The sequence below is a fragment of the Rissa tridactyla genome, unplaced genomic scaffold, assembly GCF_028500815.1.
Source record: "Rissa tridactyla isolate bRisTri1 unplaced genomic scaffold, bRisTri1.patW.cur.20221130 scaffold_573, whole genome shotgun sequence".
NCBI lineage: Eukaryota > Metazoa > Chordata > Aves > Charadriiformes > Laridae > Rissa > Rissa tridactyla.
The window spans coordinates 10,736-26,852 of record NW_026529783.1 but is presented as its reverse complement, the minus strand read 5'-3'; the positions used below and the strand labels follow the sequence as shown (position 1 = coordinate 26,852).

General features: G+C 67.6%; 1 protein-coding gene across 1 annotated transcript; it reads right to left on the bottom strand.

The window, feature by feature from the left end:
• Positions 1 to 459: 459 nt before the first annotated feature.
• RASAL1 (RAS protein activator like 1) lies at positions 460 to 14,079 on the bottom strand. The gene is made up of 21 exons (XM_054187657.1): positions 14,015 to 14,079; positions 12,542 to 12,598; positions 12,340 to 12,453; positions 12,179 to 12,240; positions 11,953 to 12,082; positions 11,062 to 11,143; positions 10,820 to 10,957; positions 10,462 to 10,550; positions 10,211 to 10,328; positions 9,973 to 10,126; positions 9,714 to 9,778; positions 9,462 to 9,574; positions 9,087 to 9,279; positions 8,861 to 8,998; positions 6,980 to 7,124; positions 5,620 to 5,795; positions 5,382 to 5,519; positions 4,573 to 4,711; positions 4,361 to 4,481; positions 4,209 to 4,273; positions 460 to 590 (listed from the first exon to the last, which is right to left on the bottom strand). Exons 1-21 carry the CDS (start codon positions 14,077 to 14,079, stop codon positions 460 to 462), a joined length of 2,433 nt encoding a protein of 810 aa, XP_054043632.1.
• Positions 14,080 to 16,117: the final 2,038 nt, after the last annotated feature.

Genomic DNA, 16,117 nt, shown 5'->3' with positions numbered 1-16,117 from the left:
GCTGCCCCATGGAGCCGCGCACAGCCGGTGCCATGTGTACATCTCTGTGTTACAGAATACACCCCGCGCCGGGACAGTGTCCCCCACCGTGTCCCCACTCGGGTCCCTGCACCTCCTGGGGTGCCAGCTGGCATCACCGCAGGATGGGTCCCCCAGTGGGGTGTCGCTGAGGGTGGGTGTCAGTCCCTCCCTGCGGGGATGCCGGGGGGGGGACGGGACTTGGGGCGCCCCTATGGACGGGGGGGGGGGGGTGGGGGGCGGGGGCACAGTCCCGTTGTCCCCACACACGGGGACCCCCCTCCCGGGTGGGATGAGGCCCCAGCGAGCGGGAGGAGGCAGTGGGAGGGGGGTGGGTGGCGGGGACTACATCTCCCAGCAGGCCCCGCGGCGCGGGCGAGGGGGGGCTGGGCGCGGGGAGCCGCAGGGTATGCTGGGAGGTGTAGTCCCAGCCGCCGCCCTTCAAGTGGCTGGGGCCGGGGGGGGAATTGGGGGCTCGGGGGGGCTTGGGGCGCCGTCCTGGCGAGCGAAGGCGTCGTGGGCGATGTCCAGGTCCCGCAGCACCGCCTGCAGCCGCCCCCCGACCGGCCCGCCTGCGCCCCCCGGCGGGGTCAGCGCCCGGCACCCACCCGTGACACCCCCCCCACAGAGAACATCCCCCCCCACCCACCCCCGGCACCTACCCCCCAGCGGCATCTACCCCCAGCACCCCCACGAAGCAACCCCCGGCACCTATCCCCGGTGCCCACCCCAGCACCCACCCGTGACACCCATCTCCGGCACCCACCCCCCAGCAAAACCCCCCCGGTACCCCCCAGCGGCATCTACCCCCGGCACCCCCCCGAGGTACCCCCCCCGGCACCTATCCCCGGTACCCACCCCCAGCACCCACCCGTGACACCCATCTCCGGCACACCCCCCCCCCCCCGCGGTACCCACCCCCCCAGTAACACCCACGGCACCCCCCCGCAGTACCCACGCCCCCCCCACCCAGGCACCCACCTCTGGCACCTATCCCCGGTACCCACCCCAGCACCCACCCGTGACACCCATCTCTGGCACCCCCCCCGCGGTACCCCCCTCCCCCAGCAACCCCCCCCTCGGCACCCCCCAGAGGTACCCCCCCCCGGCACCTATCCCCGGTACCCACCCACCCATGACACCCTCCCCAGCCCCCCACGCCCCACCCCACTGTATCACACCCATGTCCCCCCAACCCCCCCGGACACGGAGAGGACCTGCTGGGGGGGGGTGCGTGTGCGTGGCGGGGGGGGGTGCGTGGGGATGGGTGTGTGGGGGTATCCGGGGGAGGTGTGGGGGGGTGGGGTTGGGTGTGTGGGAGGGGTGTGTGGGGATGGGGTGTGGGTGTACCCATGGCGGGGGGGTCTGCGTGTGCGTGGGGGGTGTGTGTGTGCGCGCGTGGGGGTGTTCATGTGCGTGGGGGGGGCGTGTGTGCGCGCGTGGGGGTGTTCATGTGCGTGGGGGGGTGTGTGTGTGCGTGGGGGTGTTCATGTGCGTGGGGGGGGCCGTGTGTGTGTGCGTGGGGGTGTTCATGTGCGTGGGGGGGGCCGTGTGTGTGCGCGTGGGGGTGTTCATGTGCGTGGGGGGGGGCGTGTGTGTGTGCGTGGGGGTGTTCATGTGCGTGGGGGGGTGTGTGTGTGCGTGGGGGTATTCATGTGCGTGCGGGGGGGCGTGTGTGTGTGCGTGGGGGTGTTCATGTGCGTGGGGGGGGCGTGTGTGTGTGCGTGGGGGTGTTCATGTGCGTGGGGGGTGTGCGCGTGTGTGCGTGGGGCTGTTCATGTGCGTGGGGGTGTTCATGTGCGTGGGGGCGTGTGTGTGCGTGGGGGTGTTCATGTGCGTGGGGGGGGGAATGTGTGCGTGGGGCTGTTCATGTGCGTGGGGGGGTGTGTGGGTGTGTGCGTGGGGGTGTTCATGTGCGTGGGGCGGGGGGGGGAGGGAGGGGAGTGCGCGTGTGCGGGGCTGCATCCCCGGCTGTGCTGCGAGCACCCGTGTGCGGTGCCAAGGTGCGGGTGCACCCACGCAGGCACCCGCCTCCGCACACCCCCGTGGGCGTGTGCGCGCTGCCGGGCCCGTGTCCCCGTGTCCCCACGTCCCCGTGTCCGTGGCTGCGGGTGTTTGCTGTCCCCTGGTGGAAGGAACCGGCGGACTGCTCTGCCTGTGTGGGCATGTGTGTGCGGGGATGAACAAGTGTGTGCAGGCGTGTGCAAGCATGTGCAGGTGTGCGCGGGCACGTGTGTGTGTGTGCGTGCAGGGATGTGTGTGTGTGTGTGTGTGCAGGCTTGTGCAAGCGTGTGCATGTGTGTACGTGTGTGCAAGGATGAGCAAGCGTGTGCATGTGTTTGCATGTGTTTGCATACGTGTGCAGGCGTGTCCAAGCATGTGCATGTGTGTGCAGGCATGTGCGTGTGTGTGCATGTGTGTGCAAGGATGAGCAAGTGCGTGCATGCGTGTGCAGGCGTGTGCATGTGTGCATGTGTGTGCAAGGATGAGCAAGCATGTGCATGTGTTTGCAGCTGTGTGCATGCGTGTGTAGGCGTGTGCATGTGTGTGCAGGCATGTGCAAGCATATGCAGGTGTGTGCACGTGTGTGTATGTTTGTGCAGCTGTGCGCATGCGTGTGCAGGTGTGTGCATGCGTGTGTATGTGCGTGCAGGTGTGTGCAGGCATGTGCGTGTGTGTGCATGTGTGTGCAGGCATGTGCAAGCATATGCAGGTGTGTGCACCTGTGTGTATGTGTGTGCAGCTGTGTGCATGCGTGTGCAGGTGTGTGCATGCGTGTGTATGTGCGTGCAGGTGTGTGCAGGGATGTGTGTGTGTGTGTGTGTGCAGGGATGTATATGTGTGTGTGTGTGTGTGTGCAGGCTTGTGCAAGCGTGTGCATGTGTGTACGTGTGTGCAAGGATGAGCAAGCGTGTGCATGTGTTTGCATGTGTTTGCATACGTGTGCAGGCGTGTCCAAGCATGTGCACGTGTGTGCAGGCATGTGCGTGTGTGTGCATGTGTGTGCAAGGATGAGCAAGTGCGTGCATGCGTGTGCAGGCGTGTGCATGTGTGTGCAGGCATGTGCAAGCATATGCAGGTGTATGCACGTGTGTGTATGTGTGTGCAAGGATGAGCGAGTGTGTGCATGTGTTTGCAGCTGTGCGCATGCGTGTGCAGGTGTGTGCATGCGTGTGTATGTGCGTGCAGGAGTCTGCAGGCATGTGCGTGTGTGTGCATGCGTGTGCAGGCATATGCATATGTGTGCAGGCATGTGCAAGCATATGCAGGCGTGTGCACGTGTGTGCATGTGTGTGCAAGGATGAGCAAGTGTGTGCATGTGTTTGCAGCTGTGTGCATGCGTGTGCAGGCGTGTGCATGTGTGTGTAGGCTTGTGCATGCGTGTGTACGTGTGTGCAGGCATATGCGTGTGTGTGCATGTGTGCAGCCGTGTGCAAGCATGTGTGTGTGTGCAGGGATGTATGTGTGTGTATGTGTGTGTATGTGTGTGCAGGCATGTGCAAGCATGTGCGTATGTGTGCAGGTGTGTGCATGTGTGTATGTGTGTGCAAGGATGAGCATGTGTGTGTATGTGTGTGCAGGTGTGTGTATGTGCATGCAGGCATTTGCAAGCATGTGCAGGCATGTGCAAGCATGTGCATGTATGTGCAGGCATGTGCAAGCGTGTGTATGTGTGTGCAGGCATGTGCAAGCATGTGCATGTATGTGCAGGCATGTGCAAGCGTGTGTATGTGTGTGCAGGCATGTGCAAGCATGTGCATGTATGTGCAGGCATGTGCAAGCGTGTGTATGTGTGTGCAGGCATGTGCAAGCATGTGCAGGTGTGTGCAGGTGTGTATGTGTGTGCAGGCATGTGCAAGCATGTGCAGGTGTGTGCAGGCACGTGCATGCCTGTGCATCTGTGTGCATGCCTGGGCAAGCGTGTGTGTGCATGTGCAACTATGTGCACGTGTGTGCAAGCATGTGCATGTGTGTGCCTGAGTGTGCATGTTCATGCATGCCTGCACAAGCACTTGCAAGTGTGTGCATGCGTGTGTGTGCGTGGGCAGGTGTGTACAAGCGCGTGTAAGTGCGTGCATGCGTGTGCAGGTGTGCCTCAGTGTGTGCCAGCCGCCCCCCGCAGCGTCCCCCTGGCAGCACCCCTGGGTGCAGGGTCCCTGTGTCCCCCCCGGCAGCAGGGCTGCCCGTACCTGCCTGCCCCGGGCCGGGGGGCTCGGACGCCGTGTTGACCTCGGGACCTCCGGCCCCCGTCGCCCTGCGGGAGAGGGACCCTCAGCACGCTCCCCCCCTGCCCGCCAGCACCCCGGCTCCCCTGGGACCCCCGCGCCGGGGGCCACCTCACCGCAGCCGGGCCCCCGCCCGCCGGAGATGCCCGTAGAGGGTCTGTGCCGCCGCCGCGGGGTCCAGGGGGTCACTCCACTCGCCCAACGCCACCGTGCTGTGGGTCCGGCTGCACCCGGGCGCTGCCAAGGACAGCCGCAGTGGGGGTGTCGGGGGACCCCCAGGCCCCCTGCCCGGGGGACCCCCCCACCCCAGGCTGCCTGCCGGCCTTACCGGTGCAGGTGGGCTGCAGGCAGCAGGTCCAGCGGCCGGCACGGAAAGTGCCCGGGTGGCAAGTGGGCAGCATGGCCTCCTCGTTGGCGCTGCTGGCCTGCCGCACTGCCCAGAGCCACTGCCACAGCTCCTGGGCGCTCTGCGGGGACAGGCAGGGAGGGTGGCACCTCGGCGGGCACCCACGGGGCACCCTGCACTGGGCACCGCTGGCAGGGAGGAGGAGGAGGAGGAGGAGGGTGGGCATGGGCATGGGCGATGCCGGTGGGGTCCCTGGCAGGGGTGGGCACCGGGGATGGTGGGCTCCAGGGCCAGGTGACCAGGAGTGACGGTTTGATGGCAAAGCTGCCCAGGTAGGACCTGGTGGGCAGATGGCACTGCGGGAGCCAGGGTACCCCAGTGACCCCACTGCAAATAGCGCTAGGACCCCAGTGATCCCAGTACAGATATGTCTGGAAACCCTTCTGATCCCAGTACAGCCAGGGCTGGTACCCCAGTAACCCTAGAACAGATGTGGCTGGATACCCCAGTGATCCCAGTATCCCAGAGCCAGTACCCCAGTGACACCAGTACAGATATGGCTGGAAACCCCACTGATCCCAGTATCCCAGAGCTGGTACACCAGTGATCCCAATACAGCCAGGGCTGGGCACCCCAGTGTTCCCAGTACAGCCGGTGCCTGGGAATAACTGGATTTGGGACCAGGACCATTCCCATTGTCCCCATAAGACCTGAGGTTCCCCATGGCCGGGCGATGGGGAGGGGAGGGGGGGTTCCCGGGGTGCCCGGGGCGGCTTGGGGGGGGCACCCACCTTGCACTGGATGTAGGTGGTGTGGAGCTGCCCGGCGCCATCCTGCGCCACGATCTGCATGACGTGGGGGTGCTGGAAGGTGCCCTCGTCTACCCGCTCCACCGCCCGCATCCGCGACACGGGGATGGAGCAGCGCACCTGGGGACCCCCCGAAACCCCCCCCCGGCTCACTGCACCCACCGCCCCTCCCCGGGCGCCCGGCCTGAGGAGGGGGGGGGGGGTAATGGGCAGCACCCACCTGCCACTCGGGGGACTTGGAGTAGGTCAGGGCCTCGGCGCTGAGCCAGAAGTACCTTTTCTTGAAGGCGAAGCGGGGCAGCAGGGTGGCCCCCCCCGCCGTGCGGGTGTGCAGGTACCCCTCCTTGATGGTGCCCGAGGGCTGGAAAAGTGCCAGTGGCACCGGCCCTTCGCCCGCTGCGGTCGTGGCACAGCCGGGCAGGGAGGCAGCCGTGTCACCCCAAGTGCCACTGCCTCCCCCAGCCCGAGGACACCCATCCCCGGCCACCCTGGCAACATCCGCATGGCACCGAGCGGGTCCCCCTCCTGGGGGATGCTTCCAGGGTGCCGGGGACAACAGGGATGATGCCACCCCTCCGCAGTGGGTGCTGGGATGCTCCCGGGGTGCAGGGGACAACAAGGATGCTCCCAGGGTGCGGGGGACAACAGGGATGACGCCACCCTTCCACGGTGGGCGCTGGGATGCTCCCAGGGTGCGGGGGACAACAGGGATGATGCCACCCCTCCGCAGTGGGTGCTGGGATGCTCCCAGGGTGTGGGGGACAACAGGGATAATGCCACCCCTCCACAGTGGGCGCTGGGATGCTCCCAGGGGTGCAGGGGACAGCAGGGATGATGCCACCCCTCCACGGTGGGTGCTGGGATGCTCCCAGGGTGCAGGGGACAACAAGGATGCTCCCAGGGTGCGGGGGACAACAGGGATGATGCCACCCTTCCGCGGTGGGTGCTGGGATGCTCCCAGGGTGCGGGAGACAACAGGGATGATGCCACCCCTCCGCAGTGGGTGCTGGGATGCTCCCAGGGTGTGGAGGGCAACAGGGATGATGCCACCCCTCCACGGTGGGCGCTGGGATGCTCCCAGGGTGTGGGGGACAACAGGAATGATGCCACCCCTCCGCAGTGGGCGCTGGGATGCTCCCAGGGGTGCAGGGGACAGCAGGGATGATGCCACCCCTCCACGGTGGGCGCTGGGATGCTCCCAGGGTGTGGGGGACAGCAGGGATGATGCCACCCCTCCGCGGTGGGTGTTGGGATGCTCCCAGGGTGTGGGGGACAACAGGGATGCTCCCAGGGTGCAGGGGACAATAGGGATGATGCCACCCCTCCACGGTGGGCGCTGGGATGGTCCCAGGGTACAGGGGACAACAAGGATGCTCCCAGGGTGCGGGGGACAACAGGGATGATGCCACCCTTCCGCGGTGGGTGCTGGGATGCTCCCAGGGTGTGGGGGACAACAGGGATGATGCCACCCCTCCGCGGTGGGTGCTGGGATGCTCCCCGGGTGTGGGGGACAGCAGGGATGATGCCACCCCTCCGCGGTGGGCGCTGGCCCCCCGTGGCCCCCCGCCGTGCCCGCTCACCCTCAGTGCTCTCCACTGCGACCAGTCCGTCCAGGAAGGCTTTGACGCGGGTGACGCTGGGCAGCAGGACGGCGTGCAGCGGGGCCATCCACGGCTCCTTGCCCTGGCCCAGCTGCAGCCCCAGGTTGCCGATGCTCTGCAGCGCCTGCCCCCGCGCAGGGAAGGGCTCACGCTGCCGTACCCCCGCCATGGCATGGGGGCAGCGGGGGGGACACCCCCCTCCTCCCTCTCTGGTTGCTCCCCTGAACCCCGGGGACTTGGGAATTCGGGCGGAAGGTGGAGAAGCGGAGGAGCCCAGGGATGATGGGACCCAACGGCTGGCCCAGGCTGGCTCCTGTGCTGTGGCCGACGGTGGTGGCATGGCCCGGTGACAGGCAGGGCTGGCCTCGAGCGGTGTGGGAAGGAGCCAACCCGTGGCATATGGTGTGGGGACAGGAATGGCTCTGCCCTCCTTGGGGTCCCCATTATTCCCTGGGGTCCCCATCCCTCCCGGGGTCCCCATCACTCCCCTGAGTCCCTGTCTCCCTCTGGGATTTCTTCCCAGGTTCCCCAGCTCTCCCTGGGATTCCCAGCCCTCCCCAGGGTCCCCCTGCCTTCCTGGGGTCCCCATCCCTCCCTGGCATCCCTTTCCCTTATGGGTCCCCACCTCTCCCCAGGGTCTGCATCCCTCCCTGAAGTCTCTGTCCTTTCTGGGGTCCCTCTCTGGAGTCCCCATCCCTCCCTGGGCTCCTCATACCTCCTTGAGATCCCTGTCCCTCCCCAGGGTCCCTGTCCTTCCCCAAGATCCCCATCTCTTCCCAGGGTCCCCATCTTTTCCCAAGGGTCTCCATCTCTCCCAGTGGTCCCCAGCCCTCCCCAGTGTCCCCATTGCCTCCCAAAGGTCCCCATCCCTCCCCAGCACCTCCATCCCACCCCAAGGATCCCCATCCCTCCCCAAGGGTCCTCATCCCTACTCAAGGGTCCCCGTCCCTCCCCAGTGGTCCCCATCCCTCCCATGTCTCCATCCCACCCCAAGGATCCCCATCCCCCTCCAAAGGTCCCCATCCCTTCCCAGCACCCCCAGCCCTCCCCAAGGGTCCCCAGCCCTCCCCAGCACCTCCAGCCCACCCCAGTGTCCCCATCCCAGCCCAAGGATCCCCATCCCTCCCCAGCACCTCCATCCCACCCCAAGGATCCCCATCCCTCCCTAATGGTCCCCATCCCACCTCAAGGATCCCCATCCCTTCCCAGCACCCCCATCCCTCCCCAAAGGTCCCCATCCCTTCCCAGCACCCCCATCCCTCCCCAAGGGTCCCCATCCCTCCCCAAGATCCCCATCCATCCTGGAGCTCTCCATCCCACCCCAAGTATCCCCATCCCTCCCCAAGGGTCCCCATCCCTCCCCAAGGTCCCCGTCCCTCCCCAATGGCCCCCATCCCACCTCAAGGATCCCCATCCCTCCCCAAGGTCCCCATCCATCCCCAATGGTCCCCATCCCACCTCAAGGATCCCCATCCCTCCCCAAGGTCCCCATCCATCCTGGAGCTCTCCATCCCACCCCAGTGTCCCCATCCCACCCCAAGGATCCCCATCCTTCCCCAAGGGTCCCCGTCCCTCCCCAAGGTCCCCATCCATCCTGGAGCTCTCCATCCCACCCCAGTGTCCCCATCCCACCCCAAGGATCCCCATCCTTCCCCAAGGATCCCCATCCCTCCCCAAGGTCCCCATCCATCCTGGAGCTCTCCATCCCACCCCAGTGTCCCCATCCCACCCCAAGGATCCCCATCCTTCCCCAAGGGTCCCCGTCCCTCCCCAAGGTCCCCATCCATCCCGGGGCTCTCCATCCCTCCCCCTTGTCCCCATCCCTCCCCCAGGTCCCCGTTCCTCCATGGCTCCCCGCACCTTGGCGAGCAGCAGGAGCGTGCGGCCGGTGCGGGGGTCAGCGTGCTGCTCCCGGAGGCTGAAGAGCTTCGGGGTGAGGACAGCGGGGGCGAAGAAGCGGAGGAAAAGAAACCCACTGATGGAGAAGTACCGCACCTCCTGGCCAGGGACAGGGACAGGGACAGCTCAGGGCTCGGGGCGGTGGTCCCGGTGGCGTGTGGACCCCTGGCCTCGTGACCTGCCCCACCTCGTGCTGCGCCGAGGGGAACCGCTCCTCCACCCGCCTGCGGAGCTGCTTGAAGGCCACCCTCATGAGGAGGGGACACTTCTCCACCGAGCCCACGATGGCATCGACGATGTCCCCCAGGTAGCCCTTCAGCAGCTCCAGGCTGCTCTCCCGCACCCGTGCCTCCGACAGGGACCCCTTGAAGGAGATCCTCCTGCAGGGACATCGCTGGGTCAGGGGGCACCCCATGCCCAGGGACACCCAAGTTGGCTAAAAGCCATTGAGGTGACCCACAGGCTCAGCAGCAATGGGTGACCCCCTCCCGCAGGGGATATCAGGATGGGGATGGCTTGGGATGTGCCACTGTGCCCCCCCCAGCCATCCCCCCGCACTCGCCTGCTGCGGCTCAGATCCATCTTGCCGGGATCCAGCTCCACGTACTTCTTCTCCTCAAAGATGCGGTTCACCACGGGCTTCAGGACCTCGTGCAGGTAGGGCAGCCCCACCACCTGCAAGGGATGGGAAGTCTCCATCTTTGTCCCCAAAGTGTCCCTAGATGTTCTGCTGGGACACAACCCAGCTCTCTGCCCCGATGCCATCATGGGAGGGCGCAGCTGGAACCCGGCTGGTGTCACCTCCCATGCTCACCTTCATGAACTGCTCCACAGACTTGGAGGCCAGCGAGTTGGAACGGAAGAGGGTGTTGGGGTCCGCTGGAAGAGCGCAGAGGCCGTAGTGAGGTGGGCATGGGGTGATGCCCCAGCTGTCCCTGGTGTGCCCAACCCCAGGGACACGCGCCTCCCTCTTGGTGGCCCCACTCTTCTCCCCATGAGGGTTTGGGGGGACCCTGGCAACCCAGTTTCCTGGCTGGGTGGGTGCAGATGGTGCCCCTGGCCCTGGCACTTACTGGTCCTGGCCAGCTCGCGGGTGGTGAGATAGTCCAGGAGGGGCACGGCCAGCCCCTGCCCCAAGAAGATCTTCACCAGCTTGGTGGCCACGTCCTGCCGGCTCTCCCCTGAGGTCACCTCCTCCAGGATGGCCAGGGCAGTGCCAGCGGGGGACTGTGGGGAGGGCAGGGTGGGCACGGAAAGATCCCCACACCGGGGTGGTCCCCGGCCGCCCCTGAGGGTCCCCACAGCACCCACCTGGCCGGGGTAGAGGATGGGCTCGGTGAGGAGCTGGATGAGGGGCTGGTAGTAGTGGGGGGGCAGGACCCTGTCCTCCACCAGCCGCACCGCCAACCGCAGGGCACCCAGCTGCCCCCTGCAACGACACGGGAGGGGCTCAGGTGGAGCTTGCACCCACCACCCCCCCATCACCCTGGCTCCCTCCGGGCCGGGATGTTGCCGGGGGGGGAGCACCCCGTGCTGCCCTGGGCACAGATGCCCGCACTCACCCGAGGGTCTCGGTGGTGCTGGGGAAGGGCAGGAGCTGGAACCAGCCCTTGGTGGGGGCCCTGCAGATGGTGTCCAGGGGGAACTCAATCTGGGGGGGGGCGCGCAGGCAGGGTCTGAGCTGGGGGGGTGCAGGCACCAGCATCCTGTGCTGCACCCTGCTTCCCCCACCGGCTGGGACCCCTCCTCGGGGGAGAGCCCGGGACATGCAGGATGTGGCACTGCCCCCAGCTCAGCGTGTCCACATACCCCTGGCCCCCCCATCCCCGTGGGGCCTGACCCATGGTCACCCGGACCCCAATGCGGGGAGGCGATAGGGGTCTGGAGGTTCCCCCGGGACCCGGGCCCTGAGGTCCTCACCCGTCCCAAGAAGTCGTTCTTGCCCACGATGTCCCAGTCCCACACCTCCACGCTCAGCACGGCCTCCCCCGGCTCGCCCTCCGCCAGCTCGAACTCCAGCACCTCGTCCCAGTGCGGGAAACGGGTTTTCTTAATCACCTGCCGGGGACGGGGACACCACAGTGGCTGCGGGGGGCGGAGGGGGGGGGACAACAACGAGGTGCCCGCACCGCTGCGTCCCAGCACCCAGCACCCCGACTCACGGCTGTCTCCAACGTGTGCCCGCAGCACGACACCCGGGCGAAGGGGTCCGAGGTGCCCGAGGGGTCCCGGGGGGCCAGGTCCCTGTGGGGAGGTGGGGGTCAGCAGGGGCACAGCGGGCAGGGGACCCCTCTGTGCCGGCATGGTCCCTGCCACCCCCATGTCCCCCTTTTCCCCCAGCCCGCCTGGGGGCACTGGTTGGGGTGCCGGGGGGATGCTGGTGAGAGTGGGACCCCGTGCCCCAGCGCTCCTGCCCCCAATCCCTTCCTCCTCCAGTCCCTGGGGGCCAAATGGAACAGTGGGGGTGGGTGGGAGGGGGTCTCTGCTGTCCCTCCTGGCTGTCCCCATGGCCATCCCGTTGCCTTGGTACCCGCTTTGGTTGCCATGGCAGCGGGATGCTGCCTGCTCCGCTGCCAGCAGCCTGCCGTCTGGCAGCCACACGCGTGTGGGCACACATGCACACGCATGCACACGCATGCACACGCATGCACATGCAGAGTGCGGGGTGGGCCTCAGTTTTCCCCCCCCATTGCCCCCCCCCCCCCAGTTTTGAAGCCAAAGGGGGCAAACGTGGCACGAAAGCCAGCTGGTCTGCCAGGGACCGTCCCCAGGCACCCCAGAGGGCCACCCAGCTCTGCCCCTTGTCCCCCTGTCCCCGAGCGGGGCTGGCAGTGCCTGAGGCAGCTCCTTCCCCGCTGAGACCCCCAACGGTGGCGGCGGCGCACGCGGGTTGGCATCGCGCTGTCCCCAAGCAGGACACAGCAAGGGGAGGACAAGAACTGTGCCGCCCCCGTCCCCATCCCCTCCCGCCGCTGAGAACCCACCAGTCGAAAATAAGACCCCCGGGAGGGTGGTCACACCACCCCCGTGCCCCCGCCACCCCCATCCCCTACCTGGCCTCGATGAGGTGGCAGCGCAGCACCCGCGGGTGGCCCCGCTCGGGGACCCGCAGCTCCAGGTGGATCTCCCCCTGCACCTCCTCGTCGGGGTGCACAGGCGCCAGGCTGAGCCAGCTGTCAACGCCTGCCGAGGGGGACGGGGTGGGCCACCCGTGGTGCCAGGACCCCACTGTCCCCTTGCAAACCACCCCCCACCCCCCCCGCCGTGCCCCCCACTCACCCCGCGGCTCGGCCGAGATCTGCTGGCGGCTGAGCGAGACCTTGCCGATAACGTCGTCCTGCCTGCGAGGGCAGAGACACGGCGGGCGCTGAGGCCACCGAGGGGGACGTGCCACCCTTCAGGGTGCCACCCCACCCCTTGTCCCTGTTGTCCCCCCTTACCCGATGGTGTCTTCATCCAGCACGTAGACGGCGAGGTTGCGGAAGCCGCGGGGCAGGCGCAGGGTGTATTCCTCACCCCAAAAAGGGTTCAGGCTCTTCCACACCGTGGCCGTCCTGCCGGTGACGAGAGAGGTGGCTGCACCCCCAGGGGGGGCACCCGTCCCCTCCCTGGGCTGGCACGGTGTCACCCCCCCCCTCATACCTGGCCACCACCTCATTGTCCACCTTGACCACGCAGTAGGGATCGCTGGAGCCAGAGCTGGGCAGGGGATGAAGATGCGTGGGGTCAGCCCCACAGCTGGGGGTCCCAGCTGGGGGTCCCAGCTGGGGGTCCCACCCGAGGGTCCCACTCGTCCTCAGGGGCTGCTGCTGGGGGGGCTCAGGGGGCCAGATCCAAACATCACTTCAAACCCCACCAGCCCCAGAGGGTGAGATGAGTTGCCCGGTCTCAGCCCGACCCCCCCCCAGCTGACACCGAGATGGGGATGACACCTTTTCCCGGTGCTCCTCGAGCTGGGGGACCCCACTGCGGGCCACCCTGAGCCACCGTCCCCCTCCCTGTGCCCCCCACCCGTGGGTACTGGTGGCCTGCCAACAGCACGGCCAAGCCTGAGTTTCTGCAGCAACCCACTGTGTCAGGGTGACACCGGGCTGGCCCCGGGCCCAGCCCTGGCTTAACCCCTTCCGCGGGGGAGGACGGGACGCAGGGGACGGGGACCGGATCTGGGGGTCTTCTACCGGGAGCAAAGCCCCCTGCCTGCTCGTCTACGGCAGCCGGAGCAGCACCCAGGGGTGCCAGCCCCGCGTGCCCAGGGGGATGCTGGAGCACCAAATACCCAGCTGTTGGACTCAGGGGGTGACGGGAGGTGCTCGAACAAGGGGACAGACCCCCAGTGGGGCGAGGGAGGTGACACCCCCGCTCTGTCCCAGCCATGGGACGGGGGACGGGAATGTCCTGGCTGCATCCCCCGGATGGCCCCCAAGGGGCACTGGGCACCTTGCCACCATGTTGGTGGGTCTGGATCACCTCACTGTGCCCACCCACCCCCCCGCCTCGGCCCCGAGCGGGGCAACCAGCATGGCACCAGGACCCCCCCGCCTGGTGGGGAAACTGAGGCAGGGTGGCCCCGCTGCCTGCAGCCGTCCCCAGCTGCCCGGCCCTGGGAGCGACCGGTGGTGCCAGGCTGGCACATCCGGAGGAGCCTGGCACTGCCAGCTCCGCTGAGGCGTATCCGTGGGGCAGGAGCGGGCAGGGGTTCTGCCTTCCCTCCCCTGCCGCCCCCAGCTCATCCCCCCCCCTCAAAGGGTGCAGATGCCCAGCAGGTACGTGCAGGTGCAGGGAGGCTGTGCCCCCCCCCAGGTCCTCCCCACAGCCGTGGGGGGGGCAACCCGTGCCCACCCCGCAAGGTGATGCCCAAGGGGTTGGGGGGCTCATACAGCTTTGGGGCGGGGGGGGGGCTAAGAGGGCTGGCAGTCCCCTGCCACCCCCAGACCCCCCCTTTGGTCCAACGGGTGCAAGCAGGGACCCCCAAAAAGACAGGGAGAGCAGAGCACCCAGGGCAACCATTCCCCTCCCCTCCACGTCTCCCGGGGGAGGGGGGGACAGCGGAAAATTGGGGGGGGGGGGGGGGGCGGGCTGTAGACACCCCCCCCCCCCCCGCCCCCAGCCACTCACACGTCCTTGGCGGGCAGGTCCTTCCCCTCCACCACCCGGCAGTGCAGGGAGCTGGTTTTGGCCATGCCGGCGAAGTTCGGGGCGAGCACTTAGGAGTCCATGGGGGGGCCCCCAAAGGGTGCCCCTCGGGGTGCCCTGAGCCCCCCACCCCACCGCCGGTGGGGCTGCCAGCACCGGCCTCCTCCTCCTCCTCCTCCTCCTCGCCGGCTTCTTGCCTGTGGCTTCTTCCTTTTTCCTCTTGTGGGTTGTTTTTCTCGCCGCTTGGCTCCCCACCTGCGCCCGAGCCAGAGCAAGCCAGCCGGAGCGCGCGGGCACGCGGCGGCGGGCGAGCTGGGGTGGGCTGGCCTGGTGCCCACCGGGCTAGTGACAGCCCGCCGCCAGCCACAGGTTGCCGCTGAGCGGCAACCCGCCGTGGGGTTCCCACGCCACCCCTCCTGGCACCCGCTTGGGGAAAGCCCCCCTCTCCCTCTTCTAGCCACGGGGAAACTGAGGCACGGGGACATCCCTGGCGGGGGGGGGGGGGAGAGTGTGCTGTCACAGATGAGTGGCACAAGGGACTGTCCCCATGCTGGGTCACCGTTGCGTGCTAGGGCCCTGGGGGTGACGCTGCCGGGTGGCTGGTACCGTGTGGGTGCTGGGTCCCTGGGGGGGAGTCACTGCCGGGGGGGGTCACCGTCTGGGTTCAGGGTCCTTGGGGTGATGCTGCCGGGGGGGGTGTCACTGAGTGGGTGCTGTGTCCTTGTGCGGGGGTGTCACTGCAGTGAGGTGTCACCATGTGGGTGCTGGGTCCCTGGGGGTGACACTACCGGGGGGTGTCACCGTGTGGGTGCTGGGTCCTTGGGGTGATGCTGCCGGGGGGGGTGTCACTGAATGGGTGCTGTGTCCTTGTGCAGGGGTGTCACTGCAGTGAGGTGTCACCACGTGGGTGCTGGGTCCTTGTGTGGGGGTGTCACTGCCAAGGGGTGTCACTGTGTGGGTGCTGAGTCCCTGGGGGTGACACTACCAGGGGGTGTCACCGTGTGGGTGCTGGGTCCTCGGGGTGATGCTGCCGGGGGGGGGTGTGTCACCAAGTGGGTGCTGTGTCCTTGTGCAGGGGTGTCACTGCAGTGAGGTATCACCATGTGGGTCCTGGGTCCCTGGGGTGTCTCTGCTGGGGGGGTGTCACCGTGTGGGTGCTGGGTCCTTGGGGTGATGCTGCCGGGGGGGGGAGGTCACCAAGTGGGTGCTGGGTCCTTGTGCGGGGGTGTCACTGCAGTGAGGTGTCACCACGTGGGTGCTGGGTCCTTGTGTGGGGGTGTCACTGCCAAGGGGTGTCACTGTGTGGGTGCTGGGTCCCTGGGGGTGACACTACCGGGGGGTGTCACCGTGTGGGTGCTGGTTCCCTGAGGGGGGTGACACTGCCAGGGGATGTCACGATGTGGGTGCTGGGTCCTTGGGGAGGTCACTGCCAAAGGGTGTCACTGTGTGGGTGCTGGATCCTTGGGGGGGTCACTGCCGGGGGTGTCACCATGTGGGCGCTGGGTCCTTGGGGTAACACTGCCGGCGGGGGGGTCACTGAGTGGGTGTTGTGTCCCTGGGGTGACACTGCTGGGAGGTGTCACCATGTGGGTGCTGGGTCCCTGGGGGGAGGGGGGGTGACACTGCCAGGGGGTGTCACCATGCCCGTGCTGTGTCCCTGGGGGGGCTCTGCCCGTACCCCTGCAGTCTCCCCGCTCCGGCTCAGGGTGTCCCTGGGGGGGCTCTGCCTGTACCCCAGCGTGGCGGTGGGTGCCATGGGGAGCTCAGTGGGTGCATCGGCCTCAGGGTGGGGGTGCAGCGGAGGAAGCAGCCTGCCGGGGGGGTGCTGCTGTCACAGTGATCCCCGACACCCCCATGGGACCTTGTTTCCCACCCCCCCCCCCCCGGGTGCCCCCTGCCCAGGGGACACCCTGAGCCGGAGAGGGGAGACTCCAGCAGATCCCGGGGTGCCTGCGGGTGCAGCGACGCTCCCCGGCTCCCCCCGCACCCCGGCTTCTCTGCCATGGCGGGGGACGGAGGGGGATGAGCGCTGGGGGGGAAAGTCCCCCCCTTCCTGTTAGAGTGTGCCCCCCCCACCCCGGCATA